Source organism: Protopterus annectens, chromosome 10.part0, assembly GCF_019279795.1.
Source record: "Protopterus annectens isolate FY-2018-M chromosome 10.part0, PAN1.0, whole genome shotgun sequence".
NCBI classification, from domain to species: Eukaryota; Metazoa; Chordata; order Ceratodontiformes; family Protopteridae; genus Protopterus; species Protopterus annectens.
The window spans coordinates 788,239,555-788,262,469 of record NC_056744.1 but is presented as its reverse complement, the minus strand read 5'-3'; the positions used below and the strand labels follow the sequence as shown (position 1 = coordinate 788,262,469).

Here is a 22,915-nt window from a genome sequence, read left to right as displayed (position 1 = left end):
GGATTATACTACGCATGTAGCCTAAATACTTTTTCTGATCATCAAAGGTATTCTTGAGCCTTATGTATTTATATATGAATAGTATTCTCATAAAATATTTGCTTTATGTATGACAAGGGTGCCGATATCTTGATGAGAAGTACTAGTTGTGATTTGTGCATTTTTGGAAGATTTAATAACGCTACAAGCTGTTTATATACTTGTGTTACAGGTACATTTTGTATAACTATTGACTTGCTGAGAAAATATTCATGAAGCATTTATCAAAATGTTAAATGTATAGATGTATATAATAGGTTATCTCAGTTATTTTATGAATGCATTTGTGTAATAGGCTGATAGGGATGTACCACATAGGCAGCAATAATATTGCAAGGACAGGTGCGTTAAAAATAGTTAGATCTGTTTATTAGAAAATGTGAAATTTTCATCTTTTGTTTTGTTAATGAAATAGCTTTTCAAAATTCAAAGATAGTATAAGCTATAATTGAATAATCAAAAGCTCATTATATTTAAATAAGGTTTTTATATAGTATACAGGAGCTATTTAAGCACCTTGCTTCTTTGAACTAATATGACCTTTTCACTAGTTTTCAGTATGGTGATGGACCCTTTGAGGTAACTCAAATTAATGCAGTGAATGGAAGATCAGACTTTTAAGGTTTATTAGTCACTCTTCTATGAGAGACTGCACTGGGGTGTTTGGTTATAAGAAAACTAGCAGGATGTTGTTGGTTTTACTTCTTGATGAGTAATCACTATATTTGGTTTCTGGCAAAGAAATGCAGTGGTCATTACTTTCAGAACAATCAGTATGTTAGTTGATTGTTAGTAAAATCACTTTTATTAGCATCTTATTTATTAGCTGCCAATGTTAGTGGTTATTGAAGGCCCTTAGGTGATTCATTTACAACTATATCCCAGTTAGCTGATCACCTATGGCAGTACTATATATCACACTTCAGCCTTTATTAGCCATATTTCGGTAATAAAATAATGCCATAGTCTCTTTTTAAGGTTCTTATCAAATGTGATTACTTTAAAACAGAAGAGTGAACTAATAGATCATAGTAGTTCTTAACCTACTAACTAATGTAAGAAAATTCTGTACTTTATTCCTAAGATGTAGCTGTCATCAATTTACTAATTGGCACAACATTATATCTATATATTTGGTTCATACAAAAAATTATGTTATTGATGAGAAGCCTTATTTTTATAGTTATGACTATAGACATTTAGGCAGGTGCTGATTAGATGCTGCTTTTGATAGGAGGTCGATTCGAGTGACTGATGTCATCCGAGTTAGGAGTTTTAAACTCCAGGGGGTTTCGGGTTGGTTATTTTGTTTCATGTTTGTTATAAATATTTTCTAATAACTTTTCAGATGTTCATATCTTATGTAGTAGGAAACAACCTTAATTTTAAGAATATGATACTCTTACACTATAATGATCATAATAGTATTCCTATTAGATATATTCTTGTGTATTTCTTAGATCAGTATGTTTATATTTACATCATTTAATTTTCAATGACTACACTAAAAGGTATATCAGTTAACATTAATGGTTTAAATAATCCTAATAAAAGGAGGAATTTAACTAGATATCTTAAGTTACATAAATCCCAGTTAGTATTTTTACAAGAAACTCACTTAATAACAGAGGATATATTCAGACTTAAATCTAAAACATATAAGATTTTAGTAAGTTCTGAACATACTAAGAAAAAGAGAGGAGTAGCTATCCTATGGAACAGCATAATGCCTTTTCCTAAAATAATAGATACATATAAGGATAATAAAGGAATGTTTTGTGCAGTCACCATAGAAATAAACAGTAAAATTTTCACATTGATTAACATATATTGGATCCCAGGGATAGGGATAAACACAGTGAAACAACATCTAGATCAAATTGTACTATTCTCTAAAGGGAACATTATTTTGGCAGGAGATTTCAATTGTATTCTAAATTACAAAGACTCTAGTACTAATGGGAAGAGAAGAATATCTACATCATCTAAATTATTAAAAGACTTTTCAGATACTTATTTTTTGAAAGATATAAATTATTTTGCAGATACTACTTCTTTGTTTTACACTTTTTTTCTCATAGACGTAACTCATACTCGAGGATAGATAGTTTTTATTTCTAATAATTTAACAGATTCCTTAAACAAATCAGCAGTGATTTCATGTCCTTTATCAGATCATAATTCTATAATTTTTGAAGTGGTAGTCAATCCAAATTTTAATATTCATATAAAAAGGATCCCAGCTTATATCACAAAATTAAAAGATTTTCATGATTTAATTTCTACAGAAGTACAGAATTTTTTAGAACTTAACAATACTAATGATATATCAGAAATGTACATATGGGATGCCCTAAAAGCTTATCTATATGGTAGGCTATGGAATTGGTACAACAAAAAAAAGAAAGCTTGGGATAAAGAGCTGCAAGATATACAATGTAAATTAGACACTTTAAAACTTAGTAATATGGGTGATAAAGATATATCAGATAAAAGAAAATAAATAAATATGTTAAATAATAAATATATAGAAATATTAAAACATAAAACTATGATCAATATAGAAAAATTCAAGTTTATAAATTTCTCTTCTAACCCTAAATCCTTTAAACTTCTTGCTAATAAACAAAAAGATTAAATAGATTTAATCATATTAATGAAATATTCTCCCCTAAAAAAGGAAAAATGGTTTCAGAAATTCATAATATATTAACTGAATTTAGAGAGTTTTTTATAAACATCAACCAAACAACTACTGAAATTAACTCTAAAGAGGAAATAAAAACATTTATTAATAAATACACTAAAACAAGACTTTCAGAGGAACAAGGGATTTCTATTGATAAACAAATATCTTTCAAAGAACTTCAAACTCACATTACCAAATTAAAGCAAAATAAAGCACCAGGTAATGACGGCATCATTCCTGAAATTTACAAATTACTATCTATAAATGCTCTAAAATTGCTTTATAAAGTATTTAATCTTGTTCAGGACAAAAACATAATTCCACCTTCTAGAAAATAAACTTTTATTTCTCCTATTTTAAAATCTAACAAAGATCCCTCTAAGTGTACCTCCTATAGACCCATCTCCCTATTAAACACTGATTACAAATTATTTATGTTCATTTATGCAGAAAGGCTTAAAACATTTTTACCCAAATTAGTTGATAGTGATCAAACGGGGTTTATAATAAAGAGAACTTCATATGATAACATTAAAAGAATATTAACTTTAATTGATTCGGTGAAAAATCTTAAAACAAATTTAACCCTAGTTAGTTTAGATATAAATTGTGCTTTTGACTCAGTTACATGGGAATATTTGTTCACTCTATTAAAGGAATTAAATTTCTCCAATAATTTTATCAACCTTATCACTCTGTTATATGAAGGTAGTCAAGCTTATGTTAAAATTGGTACTTGTATATCTCAAAATATATCAGTAGTAAAAGGTACTAAGCAAGGGTGTCCTTTATCCCCTCTTTTATTTTCATTAGTTATGGAACCATGGGCAAATTTAATAAGACATGATACAGATATTGAAGGATGCAAATTAAACCCCACTATATCATCTACAATACAAATGTTTGCAGATGACATATTGATTACTCTTGGGAGTAGAAGGAAATCTATACAAAAACTTTTTAAAAACATGGGATATTTTCAAAAAAAATTCTGGCCTTACTTTTAATAATAATAAAACAAAAATTATTTTAACAGGTTCAAAAATATACAATATACCTGATGAATATAATGAATATATAGCTCAGTCTCAACAAATAGCATATTTATGTATAATTATTACTAACAATATTAAAGATACCATTCAAATAAATTATAATAAAAGTCTATTACAGATAGAAAATTTAATAAATAAATGGGACAGATTACCCTTTTCTATGGATGATAAACTTTTAATAATAAAGATGATCCTTCTCCCCAAAATATTATATATAATTCAATCTTTATCTATACCTCCTTATTACCAAATAATTAAAAAAATTAATTCAGTGATTCAGAAATGTTTGTGGTTACCAAATAAGCCAAGGATTACATTAACATACCATATGCATAATTGGAATAATGGGGGTATAGCCTTACCAAATTTAGAAATTTATTCAATTTCATCAGTATTCAATACAATCTCTCATCTGATCAATGTGGAATACACTGCTAAGTGGAAAGAGTTTATAAAGGTATTGTCACAAAATACCAAAGATATAAACAGTTCCTATAAGCTAAATATAATTAATAATCCATTTATTTGGAGGTTAAAAGATTATATTTCTGAATTTTCTTCTCTGAGTTTTAACTCTAAGTATATAGTTTTTCTTTTAAAATCATTTAAAAATTTTATATTTAAATATAATATATATAAGGATTGTTTTGTTTTTACTCTTCCCTATAGCCTACACACACACATCTATTTTCTCTTCAGATTATACAAAAATGTCTATATTTCAGCAAAAGCATTTAACATTTTGGCACCAAATGATGATAAATAATGAGATAAAATCCAGTAGTTTACTCTTGGAAGAGTATAAACTTGATTCTTGTTTATGGTTAGAGCTTCAAGAAGCTAGACAATATGTATTAAATAAATTGGATTCTATGTCTCCTATAATTAGGAAAAAATTCCCAAGCTAATACATTATATGATTTTATCAGTTTTGCATAAATCTCCTGCTAATAACAAGCTATCAAACATTTATAGGGCAATTAAATGTGATTTAGATACACATTCAGATAATTATTGGAAATATTTTTCTTTAATTAATAATAATCCCCCTTCTGAGAAAGACAAATTGAATATTTTACAATCAGCAAGTATGACTACTTCTTCTTTAAAATGGAAATTATTCACATGGAGATTTTTAAATAGATCATTTATCACTCCTCATAATATAAGTATATTTTCTAAAAAGAATATAACATGTTGGAGGTGTAATATTGAATTGAATGGTGACTGGTCTCATATGTTTTATAATTTAAGAAAATTTTGGGATGATATCAATAATTTGTTGCAAACAATTTTTACTGATAATTTCTTTATATCTAAATCACTTGTTTTATTTAATACTCCTGTTCCTGATTGTGTAAAAGAGAATAAGTACCCTTTGGTTTGGTCTGTACTATCTATAGCTAGAAAAACAATCACTAAGAATTGGAAATCTATTACAGCACCTACCTTTTTGGAATTTAAAAATATACTCCTTGAAACGTGTAATTTGGAAATGTTAACTATTAAATCTAGATCTTCTAGGAATACTACATTATATAATTCATGGAATATCATCTATGAACTTCTAGAAAAATAGTTTATTAATTTATGTAAACAGAGGATTTTTATTAATCCTACAGCTATATTAAGAAATTTTTTTTTTGCATGATGAAAGTCTTTGTACATAGTTTAGTTGCATTAGTTTATATATTAGAAGGTTTGTTTTTTTATTTCCTTGCTTTTTAACTTTAAAGAAAAAATGTTATAGTTTCATGGAAATATTTGTTCATTTTAATAATTATTTAATAAAATTCTTTGAAAAAAAAAAAGCAATCCTGTGATGGTTTGAAGTTCGGGAGGCTTTGGTAGAATTAGTGCAGGCTCTCTACAAGGATCCAATGACATAAGTATGAACAGTGTTTGAACTCACAGAGGGGTTCTCATTGGGAGAAGGTGTGCATCAGGGTTCAGCTATTCATACTGGTGATAGACTACATTACCAAGCAGATCAGAGGGGACAGATAAAACTGCTGTATGTAGACAAGTAGATTCTGACCAGGAACCTCAGCAAATAGGTTCATAGGTAGGTACTAGGCTGTTGGCCCTAGGGCCTATATAAGCCTAGCCAAAAAGGTACCCTGGCTTTCGCCATCCAAGAAAATTATTTTCCTGTGCCACTGTCAAGCAGAGCCACAGAAGTGATCCCCGGGGTGAATTTCCTATTTCCCATCCAATTATCAAGATTTTTCCTGAAGAGTGCTAATGAGGAGTTTGTTTGATATAGATAGGTAGTTTGTTCCAGAGTATGGGGAGTCTCTGGGACAGGATTCTATCCCTCCAGCATGTTCTGTTTATTGTGGTGACCAGGTTTAAGTAGCTCGGAGGGATTGGGATTTCTTTAAGTGGAGCATGTCCAACAGCTCTGGGTTTGACATAGCTTTGTATGTTAGGCAGAGATCACCTCTGAGTAGGCAATATGCAACGGAGTAAAGCTGGAGTTTTTTGAGACGGTCTGCATAGGGCATCTGTTTGAGGCCAGTAATCATCTTTGTGAGGTATTTCTGTGGCCTTTCCAGTTGTTGTAGATGTCTTGTGAGGTACATACCAAAAGGGGCATTGTACTCAATAATGGGTCTAATGAGTGATGAGTAGACGGGAACAATTACCTCTCTTTTCCTGGATGAGAAACTTTTGTGATGACGTGTGCCACATAGAAGGATTTCCTGACTACTGTAGCGATGTGATTATCAAAGGAGAGACTTCTGTCCACCTGTGTCCCAAGGTCTGTTATCACACTTTCAGTGTTAAGTAGACTACTGCCTATGTGGTAGTTCATGGGTATAGAGTTTTTACCAAAGGAGATGACAATGCACTTCTTGGCATTGAGCTTGAGGCCATGGCTTTGACACTAGGCATCTGTCTCAGTGAGGCCCTTTTGTAGGATGTCCACATCATTAGGAGCTTCAATTATGGCTCCTGGTTTGCAGTCATCTGCGAACTTTGTTAGCCAAAGACCTTCTGTGTTCGCCTGTACTTCAGAGAAGTAGATACCAAACCGGAGAGGACCCAGGACTGAACCCTGTGGTACTCCACTTGTCACTGGTCTGAAGTCACATTTGGAGTCTGCTACTTTCACATTGTGGGTTCTGTCAGTGAGCCAGTTGGCAACCCATCTTGTGACGTAGGGATTTATACCTAGTTTAGTGAGTTTGTCTATAATTCCAGAGTAGGGGATGGTGTTGAAAGCCTGGGCGAAATCTAGATAGGCTGTGTGAACCACCTTACCCTCGTCTACATCTTTAGTGACTGCTTCAAAGAAGTCTGTGAGGTTTAGGAGACATGATCTGCTTTTTTCAAACCTGAACTGGGTAGGGTCCAGAGTTTGGAGATTTCCACTGTCTTGGTTTATGCGTTCTATGATGATACGTCCCATGGCCTTGCAGATCAGGCTCATCAGGCTAATGGGGTGGTAGTTCCTGGGGTCCGTGGTGGCTCTCCCTTTGTGGAGTGGGATAACTGCCACTGTGCACCATTCAGTGGGCACAAAGCCTGAGGTGAGGCTATGACTGAACATGGTACTTAGGTGGGGTGCCAGTTCATTCTGTAGTTTATGTAGAATGCAGCCTGGGATGTTGTCAGGTCCCATGGATGCTGTGTTCTTGGCCTTGGAGAGTGTATTTTTTACCTGTGCAGCCATGATTACAGGAACTTTGCATTCTTCCGGTATAGAGATGGGTCCTTTAGGGGTGAGAGGGGGTAAAGTTAGCACTGAACCTATCTGCCAAGATGTTGGCAATAGCAGTTGGTTCTGTATATTTAGTACCATTGTGCTGTAACTCAGAGCAGATCTGAGTGTTGCTATTGAGATGCTTGACCTAGCTATAGAACGCTTTGTGGTTGTCTTTAGAATTAGTGGTGATTTTGTTTTCGTAACTAGATTTGGAGAATTTTATGAGGTATCTCAGCTTCTTACTAAGGCTGACCAGGGAGTTCCTCCAGTCATGGGATTTTACTCTTTTTTGCAACAGTTTCTTTCTTCTGTTATAGAGTTTGTTTATGGCAGGGGACCACCAAATTGGCTTCATTTTTTTGGAGGATAGCATATTGGTTCTGTTAGGGATAAGCACGATCCATGCACTCATGTAAGTGCTTATAAAATGCATTTCTGTAGAATTCAGCAGTTGTACCTCTATTGCTTGTCTGCATGGGTGTCGCGAAGTTTGCCACTTCTGAGTTAAGAAGCGTGAAGTTGGCTTTAGAGAAATTTTTTACAATAGTTTCCCTAGTGGGGGGTGGGGGCTGGATATGGATGTCTAGGGTGATTAGCTTGTGGTTGGATCTGACCAACAAGGAATTGACCTTTGGTGTGGAACACTGGTCACCCATGTTGGTAATGACCAGGTCCAGGATATTGCTGCCCCTGGTGGGGGTGTGGATAAGTTGATCCAAAGCACTGGAATTTATGAATTCCAGAAAACATTGAGAAAAGGGTTGGAACTTGAGTAGTTTTCCCAGTTAATGGTGGGGGTAGCTGAAATTGCCCATTAATAGGGTGTTGGGTTGTACCCTAATATTTTCCAGCGTATCAAGAAATGAGGAGTGGGAATCCTGGGGCATGGTGAGAAATCTGTAGCAAGCTACAATTTGGATTGCAGTCTTGCCCAGAGTTAGTTGCACTTGGATAATCTCGGATGCATTGTGCTGAGCAACTAGCCTGGAGGTGTGGATATCTTTAATGAATATGGACACACCTCCGCCTTTAGTGTTTCGGTCCAGGTTAGGTGGCCAAAAGGTGTGGTATGAATTATAGCCTGGTAATGCAGGGGTGCTCTCTGGAGCCTTGAACCAGGTCTCTGACACTGCACAGATGTCGATGTTCTCCATTTTAAGAAGTGTCTCGAGTGAGTGCATTTTGAGGTTTAGACTTCTAGCATTGAGTAGCAATACCCTCAGATTTTGCTTGCTTCTACCTGTTATGGTGGTGAATTTGTCATTTGAACCTTGCTTAAAAAAGGCACTATTGGGGTGGCAAGAACCTTAGCCATGATCTGGAATCCCAAGGGCGACAGGAGCAGGTCATCTCTGGCAAAGCATCGTGGTCTGTTGATCATGTCACCCCATGTAGACAGATACTGGATCCCCTTGGAATGAAACCAGAAGCTTAGCCTATTATTGAAGTCAATCATTTTGTCCTTGTACTGTGGTATCATTCTGGGTGATGGCAGGATGCTACTCAGGGCTAGGGTCATAATCTGCCTGAGCTACAAGATCAGAGAGCTCCTCCATGTCTCTTTTCATGTACTCCAGGGAGGTATGTCTCAGGTCATTCACACCAGCGTGGACAATGACAGAGTCATATTTGTACTTTTTGTGGAGTGACCTGAGTGCATGCATTATGTGGTGGATCCTGGCACCTGACAGGCAGCTGACAGTAACTTTCTCCTTGTTTAGCCTGGTGAGTAGAACATCAGTGTGCTTGACTATGGAGTCACCTATGACTAGAGTATTGGGGACGTTATTATGCGTTATGGGCTGTGGTTGAGTGACACACTGAGATTGTGGGCTGTGTGTCATTTGGGGTGTGTTGGGGGGGTGGAGGTTGCTTGCGTTTCTACTGTGGAGGGCTCTGTTGCTTGGGCAGGTTTTTATTGAGAGTCTCCGTGAATGCAGCTGTGTGTTTTGTGTTTCTATATGTGTGTTTTGGTGGTCCAGTCTTGGGTGAAGAGAGCTTTGCTTCCAGTTTGGCTATGTAAGTGCATCTCTCACAGGTTGTAGTGTTGGGTGGTAGGAGGAGAGGGTTGTCTGTGTACATGAGGCAATTGCTGCATTGCCCCAAGATGCCCAGATTCATCAGGTAGACAGGAGAAAACACCGGGAGCTGACCCTTAGACATGCCTGGATAGGTGCTACTTATTAAGTACTAAAAACTGTTTTTGTTTAGATGTGAGGAAAGTTGAGTGTTGTCGTAATTAGTAGCTTATTTAGTGCCTACAGTGAGTTCTGAACAAATGCTGAGCTCAAAGAAACAAGTTTGAGTGCTAAAACAGAAAACTGACTAGTTCTAAGGAAACATTTGAAGAGCAGACTTTATGGCGCTGGGAATAGGTTAACCCTAACTAAGTGGCGATTCATAAAGTGTATAGATTTATATATATATATATATATATATATATATATATATATATATATATATATATATATATATAGATATATATATATATATATATATATAAAACAGTAACAAATGAGCAAACTGATTTAAACAAATTAACCAATTAACCAATAAAAGCTAAAAACTGAGCCCCATTCCAGCAGTCTTCGATCAGACAAATTGTAACTGCACACTCCTGCCACTAGGGTGCAGGGGAACCTTCTCCAAATAAAGATGGCCTTGATTAGTGCTCAAGTTATACAAACAAAGCCAGATTCAGCAGGTCTGAATCTGGTCTACGCTACAGCAAACAAAGTGTACCAATTTCAGAAAGAAACAGTTCAAATAAGGAGGCACAGTAAGCCTTTAACCAGAAACTTCCAGCTCAGAAGGGCAGAATCTACCTACTCCTCCCACAAGAGTGCAGACCACACCTTCTTAATGTAAAATAACTTGCCCAAAGCCCAACTGCTTAAACCAAAGCTAATGCACTTTAGAATAACAGACACTAAGCCTTCAATCAGCAACTCCCAACTTAGAAGGATGTAAGCTACCTGTCCTGCCACAACAGTGCAGACCACAAACCCTCTTAATGTAAAACAACTGGTCTGAAGCCCAAGTGCGTAAACCAAAGGCTTAGAATAACAGTTACAATTTAATCAGCTACTAACAAGTAGTAATAAATGCAGCAGAATAAATGCAATTAAGTACTTTTAAGAACAGACTCAAATGCAAAGCTGAAGGCACATGGGATGAAGCTGATTACAGACGTGATGGTTGTCTTGGCAACTAATGGGGGAATTCAGAAAAAGATGAAAATTGAGATAGAAGGGAAATAGTGCAGCAGATTAACAGCTTCAGATATCTGTCAGTGGGTGTTTGAAGTATGGAAAGTCTAAATTAAGAGATCAAACCTTTAATCAGAGGTGCCGTAGCCAAATGGAATTGATTGTCAGGGATAGTTTGTAACAGACGAATGCCAAAGAAGCTGAAAAGTAAGGTGTGCAAAATAGTGGTGTGTGGTGTGTAACCAGTAGTTCTGTGTAGTACTAAAACCTGGACATTATGGGCAGAGTACTTGAGGAGGAAGCTTGAGATGATAGAGATGAAGTGCTTGAGATGTGTGGTAGGGTATACACTGTGGAACAGAAGAATAAACGAGGACATTACAACAAAAGCCATAAAAGCACCTGTTAGAAATAAGATACAGAAGAACAGGTTTTGATGGTTTGTTCACATGAGCAAGAAAGCAGAAGATTATTAGGTGAAGAAGAATTGGGAGTAACAGGAAAAAGGCAAAAGGAAATAAAGAAATTCAGTCAAGAAATGGGAGGATTGCATGAGCGAAGACCTGTAGCAGCCAGGCATGATAGTCAAAGAAGACAAAAAAGTGGCAGTTAATCAAGAGAGAGGTCACAACAGTTGAAATTGCACCCCAACGCCATGTAAAAGAAAAGGAAAAAGGGGGGTTAATGATGATCATCACCACTTGTGGCAAAACATTAATAAATGCACAGATACTTTGTTGTTCATTGCATCTTTAGTCAAAAAATTCTTCACAAACAGCATGTACTATGTTTATACACTGTCATCCTAGTGAAATGTCCCCATTCAAAATGCCGAGAGCAAATAGACCAAAAAAAAAAAAAAATTATCAAAAATCCAGGAGAGTGAATGTTGAGCATCGCTCTTCTCTTTTAAACTTCTAAGTCTTTTTTTCTTCAGCCATTCAGTCACCATGTTTCAGAACTCGCTCTAGCAGGTCCCAACATTTCAAATAGTTACCCATACACCACTGTGCATGCATAGATGTATATGCTTGCCTGCATATTAGAGAAGTCTGGCAATCAAGACGGCATCCTGTGAGTCCATGAAGTAGACTGTCATGATTAGGTCCATAGATATATATCAGGCTAATGACCACCAGGACCTTTCTAAGCCTAGCCACACAACCCAACCCAACTGCATCCCCTGGTAACATGTACATCTTAATATTGTGGGGTATGTTAGTTAGGAGGTTCCTAAAATATTATTTGGACTGGTATGTTAGTAACGGAATGTTTACTGTCAGTCTCGGTCTATAAGAGACCAACCTGGGGATGAATTTATGATTACCCATCCAATGTTAGTTATGGAATGTTTATGGGGGCCAGCCCAGGGATGCATTTGCAATTTTCCATCCAATGGTCAAGGTTATATTTGAATAGGTTTAGGGATGGAGTCCACCTCACATGGATGGGGAGCCTATTCCAGAACATGGGTATCCTTCAAGTCACATATCTGTATCGCCAGCATGTTCTACTTATGTCACAAGCAAAGTTCAGATCCCTGGATCTAGTTTTTCTGGTGCTGCTCATTTTGTGAATGTGCAAAACCTCCATTGGGCCTGGATCCAAGGATACTTTATGTCCCAAGCACGAATCACCTCTCAACAGCCTTGTAGGAGACTGAGTAGAGAAACAAGGCTCTAAAGTGATCTGTATAGGACAGTGTGTTAATACACCAAATTCTGTTGGTAAAGAACCTCTATGAGCATTCCAGTTGCATATGCCTAGTCAGGTAGATGCCGAAGGGGACATCATAATCAATGATGGGTCTGATAAGGGATGAGTAGAGTAGTACTATAACTTCCTTAGACCGGGATGTCATACCCTTACTTATAAGTTGGGCAACATAAAAGGATTTCCGTACCTTAAGTACGTTTTGGTCAAAGGCCAAATTACCATCTATTTATCTATAACTACCAAGTCAGCTCTTAGGGGTATCTTATAAATGGAGTAATTTGCCTGCATTGATATTTTCACCAAAACTGCTATAATGCACTTCTTTGCATTGAGTTTGATTCCATGGCTTTGGCACCAGTCATTTATCTGTGTAAGACCCTCTTTCAGGATGTTATTATCATGGGGGGAATTTATGATAGCTCCCTATTTGCAATTGTCTGCGAATTTGGTGAGCCAAATGCCCTTGACATTAGCCTTGACCTCATAAGTAGATCCCAAACAGGAGTTGGCCCATCATAGAGCCCTCTGGTACTCCACTGCTGACCTGCCTCTTGTTGGAGGTTGTCTCATCAGTCATGGCTTCTTGGGTCCTATCTGTGAGCCAGCTGGCAATCCAGTGAGTTGTGTAGGGGTTTGCACCTACTTCAATGAATTTGTCCACAATATCTGAGTGGAACATTGTGTTGAATGCCTTAGCCAGGTCTAGGTAGATGCTATGCACTATATTTCCTTCCTCCATTGTCTTGGTTACCTTCTCAAAGAAGTCTACCAGGTTAAGTAAGCATGACCTTCCATTGAAAAAAAAACAAACTGAGATGGGGTCAGTGTCTGTATGTTCCCAATGTCTTTGCTAATAATTTCCATGATAACTTTTTCCATGGCTTTGCATACTAGACTAGTCTGACCAGTGGGTCTGTAGTTTCTGGGGCCAGCTGATGGTCCATCGTTGTGAAGGGGGATAACCGTTGCCATCCTCCATTCACTTGGTACATAGCCTGTTTTGAGGCTGTAGTTGATTCACCGTTTTCTCATCAGATTAGGATAACCTGATAATATTAGATGGGGGAGTGGTATAATGGCTATGTATGGTGTTTACCTCACAGACACAAGGTACTTGTACAGACAAGGTGACTTTCACCTTTGAAAGAGAAACTGGCTAAGCTTAAAATTGTCCAAGTGTAGCTAGCCTAGTACTATCCTATGAACTTATTATTCTTCAGATGTATATGTGGAGTGATTTTCTTTTCTATTTTAGGATTTCTGTACCTGTTTACTATTATAACTTAATTATTTTTACTCTATGGTGGCATGACATCAGAAGGAAGAATACAACAGATCTATTATAACTTAAGTATTTTTACTGTATGGTGACATGACATCAGAATTAAGAATACAACAGATTTGTAATGTATTTCTCAATACTTCTCCTTCTGTGAGTTATGACGTATGTGCAGTGACAGAAACCTGGTTCAAGGCTCCAGAGAGCACCCCAGCACTACCAGGCTATAACTCCTACCGTACCTTTAGGTCCAAAAACCAGGACTGGAACACAAAAGGAGGGTGTGTGTCCATATTCATCAAGAACACCCACCCCTCCAGGTTAGTAGCACAGCACGCGGAATCTGAGACCATCCAAGTGCAATTGACAGTGGGTAAATTGACTGTTCAATTTATAGCTTGCTACAGATCTCCCACCTTGTCTCAGGACCCTCACGCAGCATTCCTGAGAACATTAGAAAGTATGTAGATTCTACCCAACACCATGCTACTAGGTGACTTCAACTGTCCAAACATTGACTGGGAAAATTACTCAAGCTCAAACGCCCTAGCCCAAAGCTTCCTTGAGTTTATAAACTCAAACGCCCTTGAACAGCTGGTCACCACTCCCACAAGAGGTGACAACATACTGGACCTGGTCATCACCAACATGGGGAACCTATGTTCCACACCCAAGGTAAACTCATCATTGGTAAGATCACATCACAAAATAATCACACTGGACATCCACATCCCGACCCCCCCCCCCCCCAGTCAAGGAAATCAAGGTAAAAAATTTCTCTAAAGCCAACTTTACACTCTTCAAGACCGAGGTGGGAAGTTTCAAAGCTCCCAATCAAATGGAAAATGATGACCCATTGGCAGAATCCTTAGTGCATTCTATGAACACCTTCAAGAATGCATGGACCGAGCCATCCCAAGTAAAACCAAGACCAACTCCTCAAAAAAGAGGAAGCCAGTTTGGTGGACCCCGGCCATAAATAAACTTTACAACAGAAGGAGGAAACTCCTGCAAGATAGAACAAAATCCCAAAATAAGAAGGCATCTCTGATTAACATCAGTAAATAACTGCGCTCCCTCATTAAATCATCCAAGGCCGACTTCGAAAGAAAAATAGCCAGTGACTCTAAGGATAACCACTAGGCCTTCTTTAACTATGTCAAGAGTCTAGGGGCAAACTCTCAGATATGCTCCAAGCTAGTGCATAATGGCCATAAATACACTGAACCAACCGACATTGCCAACATCCTGGCTGACAAGTTCAGTGCAAACTTCACCCCCCCCCCCTCCACCAAAGGGGCTAGCACCCATCCCAGAAGAATGTGGTGCTCCAGATATCTCAGACACACAAGTAAAGACAGCCCTTGCAAAGGCCAAAATCACAGCATCAATGGGACCAGATGCTATCCCAGGTTGTGTCTTACGAGAGCTTCAAAATGAACTAACCCCCATCTCAAATCACTATTCAAAATCAGCCTCTCTGCAGGCTATGTACCCAAAGAATGGTGTACAGCAACAGTCGTACCACTCCACAAAGGTGGTGCCACAACTGACCCTGGGAACTATCACCCTATAAGCTTGACTAGCTTGGTCTGCAAAGCCATGGAACGTATTATCATGGAGCTCATTAACAGGGACATTGGGAACCTCCAGACACTGGACCCCACCCAGTTCGGCTTTGTTAAAGGCAGATCTTGCCTCCTGAACTTAGTCAACTTCTTCGAAAAAGGCCATAGACGAAGGGAAGGTGGTCCACACAGCATCTCTGGACCTCGCTAAGGCGTTCAACACCATCCCATACTCAGGAATCATAAACAAACTCAGCAGCTTAAATATCAACCCCCATGTCACGAGATGGGTTGCCAATTGGCTCTCAGACAGAACCCACACGGTAAGAGTGGCAGGCGCCATGTCTGACTCTAAACCAGTCACAAGTGGAGTCCCACAGGGCTCAGTCCTGGGACCCCTCCTGTTTGGTATATATTTCTCCGATGTACAGGCAAAGGCGGAGGGACTGTGGCTAACCAAGTTCGCAGATGATTGTAAATTGGGTGCAATAATTGACTCTCCTGCTGACACAGACATCCTGCAAAAGGGTCTCATAGAGACAAACACATGGTGTCAAAGTCACGGCCTCAAGCTAAATGCCAAAAAATGCATAGTAATCCCATTTGGGAAAAAATAAAGTACCTACAAACTACCATATAGATGGGAATCCACTAAGTACAGAAGAAGTAATTAGGGACCTGGGTACCCAAGTAGATAGCATGCTCTCCTTTGATAACCACATAGCCAAAATGGTCAGGAAATCCTTCTATGTGGCACACCTGATCACAAAGGGTTTCTCATCCAGATCCAAGGAGGTGATTGTGCCCCTTTACTCCTCACTCATTAGGTCCATAATAGAGTACAATGCCCCATTTGGGATGTACCTCACTAGACACCTGCAACAACTAGAAAGACCACAGACGTACCTCACTAAGAGGATTAAGGGCCTTAAACAATTACCCTATGAAGCACGACTAAAAAAGCTGCAGCTCTTAGTCGCTTACCGTCTGCTCAGAGGTGACCTATGCCTGACCTATAGGGCCATGTCAAACCCTGAACTAATGGACATGCTTCACCTCAAAAAAACGAGATCCCTCAGAACCACCCATTCTAGCGACTTGAACCTATGTACAGCAATAAACAGGACATGCTGGAGGGATAGATTCCTGTCCCAGCGACTCACCTCACTCTGGAATAGAATCCCAATCCATATTCGACAGAGCTCCTCTCTGACCCTCTTCAAGAGAAATCTTGATGAGTGGATGGGTAATCGTAAGTTCTACCCTGGGATCACTTCAGGAGCCCTGTTGACAGAGGCCCAGGTTACTAATGTAATGGGGAGGCGAAAGCCATCACTCTGTGGCTAGGCTTATAAATGCCTATGGGCAGATAGCCTAGTACTTACCTATGAACCTATGATCTAAGAGTAAAAATGCAATTAAGTAACAGGTGCCAGATTAAAACCCTATTTGGTAGCTACAAGCAAGTTTATCGCTTCCAAAAGTATTTCTTTCTTTTGAAAAGTTTGTGTATTTTATCATTAGTATGTATTGCCCCATAGTTGTGTGGATTTGCAGAGTTCTATTTGATGCCTGAAAAATCCTGAGTTATTGATTTATGATTTATTAAATTTGAGAGAAACCATTGAAGCAGTATTTTTCCTGGTAGGTTGCTACTTCTGGAACATTAAACACAGTGAAAACATATAAATTCCATACAGATAATAGTCAAGGCTGAACTTGTACTTTGAGACAGTAACCAAGCAATGCACCGCCATGCTACAACACACTCCTTGAGCATGGCTGACGTAACATAGGAAAGTTCCCAGCTGTTTTATTAACAGGCAAGGTTTACAGAGCAAAATGTCCTTGTTCCTCATTCACGATGAACTCTTTTAAGTTGTGGTTCTGAAAATATTTTATTTTATCATAGACTGTTCTGAAGAATTAAAACTACTGTGTTAAATGTTTTGAGGAGCATTTCATATGTAATGCCATCAGTCCAGTAATATTAATAAAAAGATAATTATCCTTTTTTTTTTAGCAATGAATAAGTATTTCCAGCATAGTCTTGGGCAGCAGAATGAATTTTATTGGCTTATTTTTGATACTGCATCTTGCAAACACTTTTTTAGAAATGCACTGGATCCATGCATAGTAAAACACTACATTACTCGGCTGAAATGAGTGGAAAACATAGCAGATTATAAACAAATGTTTATTAACAGGTATCACTGGTATTGGTAACAATCTCAGTGAGGATGGATTCAGTGGCAGTCATTATTCTAAAACATTATCTCAGTGGCAATCATTGTGTTAAAAACCATGTCTAAATGTTAGCGATAATTTTATTCAACAGAATTTTCTTCAAGTCTAAGGTTTCACTTTTTATTATCCCCAGCAATATCAGAAGTTTGCAGCAAGTGTTTGAGTATGAGTCTACACCCAACAACAGTGTATTTTTTATGTTTTATGTGTTTTAAAGGGAAAGAATGTATCAGTCATTTGGTCTCAGAGAACTTGTGGGTCAATGAACTATATAATATGTTCAGTCATTATAACATACCAGCTACATGTGTTCTGACACTTTTTTATTTTTCATAGTTTGAAAATAGCAGATATCAAACATAATTCAACACAGCCAATGTACATTTATCTATGTCTTATTTATTTTTTCTAGTGGCTACAATATTTCTAGGGCTTCAGCTGATTGACTCTTCTTCAAACAGGTGGCTTGCTAAGGTCATGGGAGGCTTTGTAGGCTGGGAAGCACTGATGTTTATTCTACTCGATACAGATGTTATATGCAAAAAGAAAGGTAAAATTTGACCACTGCTAGCAATTTAACAGTTTAGTTTGGAACAGATTTTCTCATTGTTTGAAATGATTACATATATATATATATATGTATATATATATATATATATATATATATATATATATATATATATATATATATGAATAAATTTATATTTACATGCTGCTGTCGTTCACAATGACACTATAAGTCTCTCACTCCATGACCTATGAAGGCTGTGTACAAATGGTACAAAATATAATATACCCATACTGCTGAAATTTCTACTGGGGCTGCTGAAACTAATTTAAATATACCTTCCTCTTATCAAACCCTCCTAACATCTATACTCTCCCTAGTCAAATCTTCAGCTGCCACTAGGAGAGAGTGACCAGTCTCTGTAATGTCAGTATAGCCCAGTTAGCCACCGCATGTCTCATTAATGCCTCACTACTGTCGCATTGTGGCACTACTGGTGCCCATAACCATTTCATCACAGTTAGTAACTATTTAAAAAATATATTTTATCATGTAAAAAAGCAAGAATTGTAAGGTGGATTTTTAGATGAATATCACACAGTCCTGCTGCCAGTTAAATTCTGTATTAATTCAAAAGGCTGTTCTCTGAAGGTTCTCTACCAATTTTTTTCTCTGAGCCTTTAACCAATATTTGGTCTTCAAAGATGAACTGCATTTATGCAGGCAATAATACCTGACAGGGTTGGCATTACTGGGGAAATAAAATAACACCTGTGAGGCCTGCCTTTGCAGACAGTGGGCTTTGCCATCCCTGAAAGGTCTGTTATTTCTCCTTTAAAGCCCTTTCTGGAGGGAATTATTGCCCTTAGAAAATGTTATGTCTATTAAAATGGTTTATTATTAATATATATAGATTTCCTTATATTTTGGTATAAAATAGTTTTGCTGCCTAATGTTTCATTGATGTTGAAGGACATAATTTTGATTCAAAATACAGATATATACATTATGCAAATATCTAATGTCCACACACTAGCAGATGCAGAGAGAGACAGTGTCACACACATGCAGAAGCGCACATACAAACACATGCAGAGGCAGAGATTGTAGAGGTACACACACACACACACACACACACACACACACACACACACACACACACCTACACACACACGCTTGCCCAGAAATTATAGAAGGTTTCTTGATTGTCTAAGCATCAGATATCTCCCTGTGGTCAAATTAATGAAAAATACATCCAAAGCAATGTTTCTCCACCTTCACCCACTAGCTCCCATCCTTGATTTTTGTAGAGCATCCCTTATTTCCCCCTCTTTATTCTATCTCTTGACTTTCTACTAAATCTATGACAACTACAGATAATTGATAAATCTAGTTATTATAGTTTTATATTTCTTATTGTTCAGAAAAAGAAAGTTGATGCATAAGCTCTTGTTGTATTATTTTTAAGTGAATTAGGCTAATACTTGAAAATTGCCCTTGATTTTACGTCTTTGTCACTCCATTATTGTTAGTCTGATGAACAACTGGACTGAAGCCCCACATTATTCAATACAAACACATACCTGAGGATGCAATCCCAGCTACAACATTAGCAGAATTAAAAATTGCATGCCACTTGGCAACCCAATGTGGAAGCCATGGAAGTCTAAAGTCTTCACCTGATTCTTTTTGAGACCAAACTCATAAGGAGTTTGCCAAATTTTCCAGAGCATGATCCAGTAGGAAGGGCTGAAAGCTGGACAGGAGGATGAGGGGTTGCAGGCCCTGAGATCAACATTGTAGATAAATATTGTCCCTTGCTAGACCTGTCCTGAAATTTTGCCTGTTAGACGTCAAGGTGGCGATTTTTGTTTTTTTGTTTTTTTTTTTGAGGTGGGGTCACTGCTCTAAAAGAGATCAAGACCAGTTTGCTCTAGGATGGATGTTGATTGATTCAGCTGCGGACTTGTGAAGGGTATCTGCCTTCTTGTGAAATACAGAAGTAAAGCATGGGTGCTTCCAACCTGCACTTATGGTATCCTTAATGACTAGCTTCATATATGAGGTAACCAATGGCTTCTGCTTCTGAAGTCATTCGTTCAGGCATCTCTTGGCAAAAGAATAGTGTAAAGAACAGAAACTTATGATGTTTCAAAGTTCTCCAAGGAAAAGTCACCTGAAGGAAAAATTGTAAGTAGGAGAGGACTCCCTGTTCTTGTCTGTCTCACAGGCTGTAGTCTGTGGGTCTTCAGACTCTTAAAAGAAGCCTGAGTAGGTGTGATCCTCCACCACCTTCTAGCTGTAAGACTAAGGTCTAGCATGTGACATCCAAGGAGACGATTTCAGGCACTAAAGATCTGCCACCCTGCACTGTGCCTACTGGGACTAGTATGTAAGCAAGAGATACCTGTTTTAGGCCTACTGCTAGCATCATAATATATTCCCTAAAGGTGCAGTCCTGCATTCACACTTCAGGATTCCATCTGACTTCAAATATTTGTGTTTAATGTAGGCCTTGAACCATGAGCTCTCATGCAAGATAACTGAAGGACCCTATTCAGTCTGTTCTTTCAGGCTGTGCTAGGCCCAGGGAATGTTACTGAGAAGATAGTACGTATCTTCATGTACTCCATACCCGAAGCAGGGTAGGTTGATCAGCTTTGAACTCTGCAAACCATCAGAAGGCTTGGCAGTGCCTACAATCTAAAACATATTTCCTATTGTTCAAAATGGGTATGTATCTCCTCTGAACATCCCACTGGCCACTAAAACCAAGGACTAGTGCAAGATCAAGCTCTCACTTTAAGTACAAGCCCCTGGCAACTTAAAGTTTTGGAAGGCCATTTAAATATTCAACTTATTTCAATAAAGACTATGTTGTAGCCTAGACTTCAAGCTTTGGTCCTTGTGAGAGTAATCCACTTGGGACATGGGGCTCTATATTAGATCCTTCCACTGATCACCATACAGGAAACTTTGACACCACCATCACCTGATTGTGTGGAAGGTCAGGAGTTTCTCTGTTAAGTGTCTCCAGGTAGCAGGTTCGAACTGTTGCCACTTAATGGCAGTGCTTTTCATTTTACTTCCTCCAACAACTGGAAAGACTGCAGAAATACCTCACTAAAAGAATCACAGGCCTAAAGCAGATGCCCTATGCTGACCATCTAAAAAAACTCCACCTATACTCTGTCGCATATCGTCTACTCAGAGGTAATCTCTGCTTAACATACAAGGCCATGTCAGACCCAGAGCTGTTGGACATGCTACAATTAAAGAAATCCCAATCCGTCAGAGACACATGCTGCAGGGATGTAGACCTTATCACAATGAACAAAACATACTGGAGGGATAGGTTCCTGACCCAGAGACTCCACAGACTCTGGAATAGACTGCCCATACATGTCAAGCAGAGCGCCTCTTTGGCCCTCTTCAAAAGGAACCTTGATGACTGTATGGGAGATAGGAAATTCACCCTGGGGATCACGTCAGTCACCCTGCTAGAAAGGGGTCCAGGGAAGTAAATACTGTGGGAAGAAATAGCCAGGGAATTGTTATGGCTAGGCTTGTATAGGCCCTAGGGCCAATAGCCTAGTACCAACCTATGAACCTAAGACAATGAAGGCAAGTACAGGTCTGGACTGGTAATTTGGGGGCCACAGAAACTCCTTGCAGATTTGCCTGGAACATTTTACAGACATATGGTGGGGGAATATCAATTGATTCTAAAGTTGACTGACCTCATAGTATTCCTGCTTTACAAATTACATTGATCTCAGAATTAGTATGTATGTAGCAGAGGTATGGATGACAAATGCCATGGATGAAGCCCCTGCACAAGTGTTATAGTTATAAAAGTGAGTTTAAAAAGTCATTCTGTTTTTAATTTCATCACATTTCTCTTTTTCTGGAGTTGTGGGACTTCCATTTTTGAGTTACGCATTTGTGATATAGAGCTAGAATCAGAATCCAAACTGTGTAAGAGGCAGAAAAGAACATGTGGACTTGGGGGCTTATCACACTAATGTAGCTGGCATGTGACATTGGGGAATCTGCCTGCAATAGGTGCAGACCTGAGTGTGGAAGTTTGAGGAGAAAATTCCAAATGTGACTTGTAGATAGGATGAATCTACTTAACTATTTAACAAGGGTGGCCTTCAACATTAGAGCAGAAAACAAAGATCTAACAAAGGAGCAAACCTGGTAACTCCAAACAATATCCTGAGTTGTACATAGCATTGCACAATTCATGCAAAAATTTGGAAAAACTACTTCCAACTACTTTTTGATACTAGAAAAATTATTTCAGTTGAAGAAAGCTGGTCCATTGAATCATAAAAGTGATAGTTGTTTTCACAGCCAACTGCTCCAGTAACAGCCACAATTGACAATGATTCTCTAGTCTTGGTGCTAAACTCTGGAATACTGAGCCCTCTCTTAACTGTACTTTTATCAATTCAATTTCATACTTCTTAGCCTGAATTCTCTTGTAGTGCATAATGACTATGCTCAAAAATCGGAAGATAAACCTGTAAAATGCTACTGTAGTGCAAGGCCTGAGCATAACCTCTCTTTCAGAGGTGTGTAACAAATTTTATATACCCCCTGAGTGCTGTTACAGTCAGGTCGTACACAAGGGATGTTCTTTAGCTCTCAAATGTCGCTAAATATCTTATAATCTCGTATTTTTGTTCTATCAGTGGAACTTTACAGACAGTCTGTAAGTAACTTATTTAACTAAAGTAGAGCAATATTTAAAAACTGTCTCTGACTTTTCTCCTTTGTTGACCCCCAAAAAGAATTCTTAAACAAATGAAACACATGCTGTCTATGTGACCGCACTTGCCAGGTACTTTACTGGCTTTCAAAGTGGTAAACTACTGCTTTTTTCCC

General features: G+C 37.9%; 1 protein-coding gene across 3 annotated transcripts in view; it reads left to right on the top strand.

The window, feature by feature from the left end:
* Positions 1–22,915, top strand: part of LOC122813345 (putative ferric-chelate reductase 1) — a 659,529-nt gene that overhangs the window by 575,614 nt on the left and 61,000 nt on the right. For 2 of the 3 annotated variants that reach the window (XM_044085610.1, XM_044085609.1), the window contains one exon: positions 17,927–18,064. The exons of the other annotated variant lie outside the window; for it this stretch is intronic. In XM_044085610.1, the coding sequence (XP_043941545.1) occupies positions 17,927–18,064 (138 nt within the window). The remainder of the gene's footprint in view (positions 1–17,926; positions 18,065–22,915) is intronic. 3 annotated transcript variants of the gene reach the window in all.